At 39.2% G+C, this 9307-nt stretch overlaps 1 protein-coding gene across 1 annotated transcript; it reads left to right on the top strand.

Moving 5' to 3' along the window:
• Positions 1-287: 287 nt before the first annotated feature.
• Positions 288-1205, top strand: LOC107136260 (keratin-associated protein 11-1). The gene has a single exon (XM_015478443.2). The coding sequence runs from the start codon at positions 350-352 to the stop codon at positions 839-841; it is 492 nt and encodes a 163-aa protein (XP_015333929.1). The 5' UTR covers positions 288-349; the 3' UTR covers positions 842-1205.
• The last annotated feature ends 8102 nt before the right edge of the window (positions 1206-9307 follow it).

The raw sequence follows: 9307 nt of genomic DNA, 5'->3' as shown, positions 1-9307 counted from the left end.
TCATCATATGCAAGCAAGATGAATGAGACACAAAATGTGGGCAGGGAATGACCAACAGCTTTGAAGCTGTCAACCAACCTTCTTCATCTGGAGTAAGTACAGTGCAGGAGACTTATGATTTAGTTACCAAACTACTAAACTTTCTTTATGAGGGGGAAGGCTTCTCAAGAGACAATTAACTTGTAGATTCACGAGATGTTCTAAAGCAAGTGGGTATGAGCCAAAGAAGTTGGGAGAACAGAGACGGAGCCCCACCCACTAGCAAGGATATATAAAAGCTCAGGAGTCTCAAGGGACATTCACAATTCAGAAGCTAACTTTGGTGAGATACCTGCAGCCATCAAGCATCATGTCCTTCAACTGCTCTACAAGAAATTGCTCTTCCAGGCCAATCGGAGGACTCTGTGCTAACCCGGTGGCCCCAGTCGCCGCTGCTTCAGCCCGTGATGTTGACTGCCTGAGTGGCATCTATTTGCCCAGTTCTTTCCAAACTGGCTCTTGGCTCCTGGACCACTGTCAGGAGTCCAACTGTGAGCCCACAGTTTGCCAGCCGACGTGTTACCAGAGAACTTCTTGCATCTCCAGTCCTGTCCAGGTAACTTGCTCTAGACAAACGACCTGTGTCTCTAATTCCTGCTCAACTCCCTGCAGCCGGCCACTCACCTTTGTGTCCAGTGGCTGTCAGCCTCTGGGAGGCATTTCCAGCGTCTGCCAACCAGTGGGCGGCATCTCTTCTTCCTGCCAACCAGTGGGAGGAGTCTCCACTATCTGCCAACCATCCTGTGGGGTCTCTAGGACGTACCAGCAGTCCTGTGTGTCCAGCTGCCGAAGAACTTGCTGAGTGTGTTCGAGCCAGTGAGTGAATCAAGACTCCACGCCCTGCCAGCTGTGTTTCCAGGATCTCCCAGCATGCTGCCCGACCAACTCCGTTGCTGACCCCCATGGACTGCTCTTTGCTGGCTGCTCATTTCGGCCCTGTAAAATTTTTCTGGCCAGTACTAAGATTATTTTAAGGGTTGATGCCTGGTGCTGTGGATGCCTCTCCATGTTTCCGGAGGCTTTACCACCCACAGCCCAGTCCTGATGCTTTTGACATGTTTTGACCTTGCTGCTGTATCTCCTGGCTTCTGCTTTTGCATCTTTGAAGAAGGGAGCTTGTCTCACTATATATTTCTCAATAAACTTGCATTAGTTGGCATTGCAAACATTATGTCTCAGCAGAGTTCTTTATTTTAAAGGGTTTTAGTTGACTGTGAATCATCCATTGCTGAATTGGGGCCTGTTTTTTTTTTTTTCCCCTGAAGCTAGAGTATGGGTTTAGTCATTGTGTTCCACAAACAAGCAAGGGATTACTTTACGTTTTTATTTATTCAGAGAGTCTCTGACTGCAGGGTGAAGTGAGGTTTGTGAAATTTGATGGGGTAAATTTTCCTCTACATTTTCCGCCAATTTTAGGGGCATAATTGCTTCCATAGAGGAAAAAGAAAAGTTGCCCAAGAAACAAGGTACTTCAGAGAGTTGTAAAGAGAAGGGACAAATGGATTAGAGGTTCAGAGTCAATCAAAGGTTCAGAGTCTTGCTTAATCAGAAGATGACAGTGGAAATCTTTGAAAAGATTCCTCCATGATCAGCTGGGACTGAGGGAGCAGGAGGAAGGAAGAGAAGTCGATTCTCAGGTCCTGAGATTCATTGCATCCAAAGGGCAGTTCCATCTTTATCCTCTTCTCCCTTAGAAATCGGAAGACCCCCCCCCCCAAGCATGCTCTCAGTCAATACCAGTTCCATGTATGTGGGGGTCAGAGAGACTGAAAGAGAATCTCAGGAACATTTGGCCCTATTTTAATACTCAGAATCTTATTTCTTGCTTTCACTGATCAAACAAAGCACCTGATGGGTGGGGAGTCCATGAGATAACCCCTTTTGCCTTTATTAGAAAGGGAAAGCTGGCTACTGGTTGGTTTGCTTCTGTCCTTCTCCTCTGTTATGTCCAGAAATACACTTCTATATTTTCTTTTCAGAATCACTCAAGGAAAAATAGAAGCAGGTGGTTTTTACAGAAAACAGAAATGTGTGAGGTACACATACCAGGATCAATGGATGCCTCTTCTCATAGCTGCAGGGGCAGTGCCTCCTAGGGAATCTGACCAGGGGTCTGGTTGCCGGTGCAAAATGTTTTTATTTTATTTTATTTTTTATTTCACTGATGGTTTTTCAGAGGCAAAATGTTTAGATGATTTCTGTACAGATGTAACATGTTCAACTTTTCCCTTTGGCTGTAGGAGTCTCTATCATCAGAGAAAGGCTTTATATGATTCACCTTAATTTCTCACAAAAGAAAGATGTGGTTTCTAGTCACATTGTGTCCATGTTCCCTCTTTTTAATAGAAATACTCTGGCTTTCAGAAGTGTCTGGTTTATTCTAAATACAAATCATGGGGGACTCTAAGTGGCCCTCTCTGAGCTGCGTGATTTTTATCTATTTATTTCAGTTTATTTCACAAATGATTTGGAAAATTCCATGTTCTTCAGAGACTTGGAGACTATTTTTTAAAAATGTATTTCTCTTTTGGTTTTATGGCTTTCTAGATTTCAATAAAAACATAAGGACAAAGATGCTTTCTCTTTCTGTTTTTATTTAAATGGCAAATCCCCTCTAGCATAGACTAATATATTAATAGTAAATAATGACTCAGGTTTTACCGTCTGATATGAACAAACTCTCGCTCAGGCTGTTTACAGTGGGAGTGTGAACATTCAAAGGCATTGCAGGGGCCTTGCCAAGCTATTTCTTGCTTTCATTTCTGTTTGGGGAATCTTTTTTGTTTTGTCATTAGAGCTATTCTATTTGTACTTGAACTCGGAAAGTTCTCTGCCTTATTAAATAATAAATTGACAAGTTTCAAAGTTTGTTTTGGAGAACAGTCTTTTAAAAGATTGGGTCATGATGATTTCTTTCTCTTCTTAGCCTAGGGCCTAGAAATGTAATTTGTATCCAATATCCTATCGCCCTGGGGAAGAAGCACAACTTCTGTGGGTTCCGTCATTTGGTTGCGCCTTAGTTACAGCTCATCTGTGCACCAGGGATACTGATAGCACCTTCTGCCTCTGTTTTCAGGAATACACTAGAATAATATATGTGGAACCCTGGTATCAACTGAGGCCTCCTGTCTCCTGATACTGAAATTCAATTAGCTTTATCTTCCTCCTCTGCTTGCTGGCAGTCCTGGCTGCTTCCAGCATCTCTGGGGACTGTGCTAATGGAGAGGCTGGGGACAGTGTCTTACTTTTGTCTTATCTTTGGCTCTAAGCATCCACTTCAGAAGAATTAGATCATTTTGTGGCTCTTCATCCTATTTTATAGTCTGTTTTTCTTCAGACTCCTCCAATTTAGGCATTTAACATCACTTTCTTTTCTTGATTTCCACTAAGTCGATTTATATGTCTAGAAGACTTTGTTGAAAGTTCGGGAACACAGAGGAGTTTGATTATTTTTTTTATGTGACAAAATATACATAGCAGAAAAGTTGACTTTTTATATATTTTTAAGTGCACATTTCAGTGACATTCATGTCATGCCACTGTTTTCCATAATTTATTATTCCAAATGGAAGCCTCTTGGCCATTATCTCCAGGACACTGTCTTCCTGAGCTCAAATCCAAGTCTCTCCCCTCCTTCTTCTGTGTCTTCTTTCCCTTCCTCCCTCTTTCTGTTTTGTCCTTTCTTTGACAAAAATTGGGGTACCTTGAGTGCTGAGTCTGTGGTGGTAAAGCCACTATGATACCTGCTCTTGTGCCGCTCATAGTGGAACTTTACTATAAAGTGAATCACTCGTCTTCACCGTCTTCTTCCTATGACCCCCTTGGGTTTCACTTTTTACTTCCAAATATTTTACTTTTCCTTTCCAGTGCATATGAAGGCTTACCAATGCTACATAACCTGAGTTCTCTGTAACTGGTGAACATTACACTCTTTCTCTTTTATGGTGTATGCTTCTTTTAAAACTGTGATAAAACCTGAAGTTCTGATCTACATCTAGAGTATTTGACTCTAAATCTGAGAGACATCAAGCTTGGAAGACTTAAAGGAATATAGAGAGACTTGATTAAATGACAGGAATGAATGGTTTAAATGTGAGATACAGTCCCAATCCAGTGCCTTATAAAAGTATCCAGAGGGAGATGAGATTGGCTCTGATCTCTGACCTTAACCTTGGTAAAGTTATACCTCTTTAGATTTTCAGGAAACTCCTACCTGTGCTTGGGAAATTGTAAATACTTTCATGAAAGACTGTTTACTTTTATGAACCTGAAATCTTTACTTACTAAAATCTCAAGTTTCAATGTTTTTTCATAATATGTACTTTGTTATTTTTAAGCCTGATTGGCAGATAAATATCCCAGAATAAGATCCATAGAAATTCTGACAAGTCAAATTGGTTATGATGTTATCTGTTCTATCATCAGACATTATTCATGATATATATTTCCTAATATTAGAAGGAATCACACGTAACTTTCCCATATTCATATATGAACACATGACTAGTGAAACTCCACATTATATACAACTGTAAGAATGGGATCCTAATTAGAATAAGTTATGCTCCATGTATGTATAACGTATCAAAATACATTCTACTGTCATGTATATCTAAAAAACTCTAAATTTTAAAAATTATACAAAAAGAAAGAAGAAGAAGAATTACAAAGATCAAATAAATAAATCCTAGTGGCTGATATTGAACATACATTTGAGACACAGCACTATATATATGTGAAGCACAACTCTTACTATCATCTAGCATGTATATCTGAAAAAGACATTTTATTATGTTTTACTAATTACATAATAAGAGTTATTCAAGTGCACTTGGACTGGTATGTTTGATTTATGCCCTCTTCCCCAACATTGTTGTTCAGACAATGTACAGAAGGAAGAATAAAGAGGATTAGAAACACAGAAACAGATGTAAAAATGAATTTGCAAACTAGAAATACTAAACCTTGGGGATCTGACTGAAGTGTAACTTTTGCTGTCTAGTACTCCAAGTAATTCTATCCTCTTGGTATAATCTTTGTGTACTTTTTTTCCTCTGGATTTTTAAAAAATGTGTACAAGTTTTTTCTGTGGATTTTTAAAAACATATACAGAGTAAGTAAGTTCTGTTCTTACCACTGAATATAATGGAATAAACTTTACTCTCCCTTTAAAAAATAATATATATTTCATATTATAAAAAAAATTTTGATTGGGAAACTGTGCCCACTAGCACAGGTAAAAAGCTATTAAAGGCAAACATAATTGCCTTGTGTAAGTTGTTCTGTGCCTTATTATAAAAATGAATGATAAAGGTTATGAGATGGGTAAGAATTCTATTAATGATAATGTTGGTGCCTGTAGGAAAGATGGATGATTACTCTTGATTAAAAAGTGGAGGAGGTCAAGGGCAGGGTTTGTTTAGTGATGTGTAGATTATGTAGTTATATACTTATTAACTCCACCCCAGACAAAAGTTCACTATTGAAATTTCTTCATAAAAAATTACTTTGTCATTTGGGCCTGAAACCCTAGCCCCTAAACTAACCTTTTCTTCCATTAAACATATTTTTGAAAAAAAAATTGGTAATGCAAGTGTTCTTATTTTTGGTTTTAAAATACTTTTTAGTTGTCAATGAAGCTTTATTTTATTTATTTATATGTGGTGCTAAGAATCAAACTAAGTGCCTCACACATGCTAGTCAAGCGCTGTTCCACTGAGCTACAACCCACCCCCTGCAGGTGTTCTTAAAAATATATCAATTGCATAATGGCATAGAAACTATTTTGCTAAAATCAACTGTTCTTTTGCTAAAACCTCTTATCATACCAATTTTTGTCTCTTGGCTCGTGGTGCCACTTACCATCTTCCATGTCACCTGGGACTGACATTTTATCATCAGGTGTTACTCTTCTTCTCCAACTTCACACATTTAATGAAACACTGAGAGTTATTCTTCCTTCCTCAGCAGCAATAACAATTCTTTCTTTTTCTTCTCATTTCCTCTAACCCTACATAGTAGAACAGCTCTTACCTAACACCTGGGTATTATGATAAGGCCCTGACTGATCTCAGGGTTTCTCTCTCCTGCCTCATCATCTCTGCACACTAATATCAGATCTGTTCAAATTAGTTTGCTGGGACTGCCATGACAGAGAACCCCAACCTGGTAGCTTAAATGACAGGCTCAATAACCTGAGCATCCTTCCTTTCCCATGGTAAATGATGAGATATGAAAATAAAACTCACTAGAAAGTACAATGAATTTCCCCTAAAGCCTACCAAAGAGACAAAAGTTATAGTTATAAATTGTGGGATTAAGTGATGCATTCATCTTTAAGTTGGTTTAATTAAAATAAAGAAAGAACTCTTTCTGTTTGTCAGCCTTTGCCCAAATATTGACTCACTGACTGTTGCCTTATCTCTGCATGTGATTCTGGAATGAGTTTGGAAAACGTTTCTTTTTTGAGAAAAGCTTGTGAATGGTCTGTAAAGCCTATATAATATTCTTTTGGGTATCAGGGTTTTGGAGGAGGGGCAACCTTGTTGGAGAAAAGTCACAAGACTTGGTGTCTGACGGTCTGGTATTGAATTCACTTCCTCGCGATGACATTTTAAGTTAAATGGTTTGCTCTCTGAATCCCTGTTCCCTCCTTTGTCAAATGGGGATAGTAATGCCAACTTCACGTATGAGCTCAGGCAAGGCTCCTTGCTATAAAAGATAAACTGGCCAAACAATAAGAAATTATTTCCTGCTCAAATCAGGTCTCAAAGGGGTGCTCTTGCTTAGCAGGCAGTTCTCTGAAAGGTGATTTGGGCATATAAGTACTTTCACTTGTGCCTCTTCCGGATTCTTGTCTTTTGCAGACGGCTGAAGAGTGTGGGGATTGCACCTGGGAAGCTGTTATGAGGCAGCTTTGGAGGTGGACCACATGGCGTCTGCTCATGGTTCACAGGCAAGTTTCCAGTTATGCCGCCACATGTACATGGAAGGAGGCTGGTTCACGTGGCCTAGATGTGGGCAAAAGAAGAAGAGGAAACGGTTTGGAGAACAGCCATCCTGTGCTTGTCAGCCTTCATAATGTGGTTGTGAGGATGAAAGAGCAAGATGTGAAAGCCTGACTCACGCTGGGCTGTAAAACTAGCGTTGGATGAAGCTGATAGATCCACCTACAAATGGAGCCCTTCTTTAGGAAGCAGAATGCATGGAAATACATTGGGTCACTAATCTAATAAATTCAGGGATTGTTAACAGTGTTAAAATTCCTATCTTTCTAAGAGGCATTGTTTTTAAATCCTAAGGAGAATGTTTCTAGACAAAAATTGAGATGCAAATCATTGCTGCTCATTTAAAAGGAATTAATTCTGGTAATGACCACAATAATTAAAAATAATTTAGCTATTTGTGACTTGAAAAAAAAAATAGACATGAGCCTGGCCACAGCTCTGTCAATTAAACCAGGACACGCAATTTTATATTTTCTTCTAGTGTACGTGAGACAAACAATTTCATCTTAAATTAGCAAGTGTGTCCTTTATTGTAATCAACTAGTGACAACTTTTGTAAGATTATTGATGCTAGAAGAGACATTAGAGCTAACTAATACAACCCTCCCCCATGATGGATGAGGAATTACGATGTGACTCACCTGACCAAGAAAATTCAGTGTTGGAACTAAATGACCTCTAATTGAGGACTTCTTCTATAAATATGCAGGCAACACTGTTCAGGTTTTGTGGCTCTGTCTTCAATCTTAAGGTCTGGTGAGTTAATATATGAGTAGATCATTCGGGGCTATTGCACTTTTCTCCACTGTTAGATTTTTTTGTACTGTTGACAAGGGGCATCTATTCCTTTTTCATTCAGCAAAAAATCATTTGTTGTTTTCCTGAAATTCAGATGCAACCAGGAGTCTTCTATTTATATGTGCTAAGTGTGGTGACCCTATACAGGGTGTGCTGGGGAAAGTGAGTTCACTCTGGAGGGCTTAGCTGGCTATCTAACCACAGTGGCCTCACAGATTCCAGATGTCTGCCCTGCCCTGTTTGCTGTGACCCCACAGCCCTCAGGGCTTATGATGGTACAGTAAGTATTAGCTGCCATCCCAATGAGTGCTTGCAAAAGGTGTGCTACTGTAGTTGAGAATTCTATCACTTCTTAAATCACCTGTATCACTTGTTCTTTTTATCATCTCAGGCCCCCCCCCCACACACACACACTTTTTTTTTTTTTAGACAAAGTTTTACTGTTATGAACTCCCAAGCCTCCTGAGTAGCTGGGATTATGGACATGGGTCATTGTGCCTAGCTTCCTCAGGACAGATTCATAAGATACTACCATCTCTCTGCTGTGTTTAATTTTCACTATTGCTGGTTTTGATCTTTTTTTTTTTTTTTAAGAATATATGTTTAAGTATAGATATATCCCATTTGGGACATACCTTCACTAAAAAGTTTTGTTGTTTATCTGAAATTCAAATGTAACCGAGATCCTGTATTTTATCTGCAAAATTCTGCAAAAGTCTTGTTTGATGTGATATTAACAGTGGCATAGAAAAAGGATTCTATAGAGACAATTTTTGGGAAATTCAGATCCTCTTAATTTAACATGATTTGTTTTCTTACTCTTCTTACATCTTTGATATTACTGCTATGTACCAGGAATCTCTACTGGAGGGATATACTATTCTCTCTCTCTCTCTCTCTCTCTCTCTCTCTCTCTCTCTCTGTGTGTGTGTGTGTGTGTGTGAGAGAGAGAGAGAGAGAGAGAGAGAGAAACCATGGAACTCTTTTATATGAGAATATCTAGTGGACTTATCATTCTGGGGAAAGCATTTTAGAAAAAACTGGAAAAAGTACCTCAGAGAGGGCAGTCTAGAAGATGGATCCCATTCTTTCTCCAATGTAAGATATGGATGAGGAGAATCCCATAAATCTTAAGAGGGAAAATAGAAATACCTGTATGACTGGTACAAGACCTTGATGGAACATTATTTTTTTTCCATCTATGTTTTGTGACGCAAAGGGTCAGACATAGCTGATCACATTTTTCTCTGTTTCAAAATGAAGAATGCCAAGCCCCCGGGTTCCACATTGCTGCTCAATTAACATGTCTAAGCCATGCTTTACACAGGTGGCTCTAGGTAAAATTCACCAAGGCTGCCCATATCTCTAGCACGATGATAATGGAAAAAGGCAAGACATATTTATGAACAAATACAGCTGACTGAGCTCTGTTGCGTTCGAATGGGTACTTTGTGGATTTTAAA

This window comes from Marmota marmota, unplaced genomic scaffold (assembly GCF_001458135.2).
Source record: "Marmota marmota marmota unplaced genomic scaffold, marMar, whole genome shotgun sequence".
NCBI lineage: Eukaryota > Metazoa > Chordata > Mammalia > Rodentia > Sciuridae > Marmota > Marmota marmota.
The sequence above is the reverse complement of the archived record's forward strand: the minus strand, read 5'-3'. Positions and strand labels throughout refer to the sequence as shown.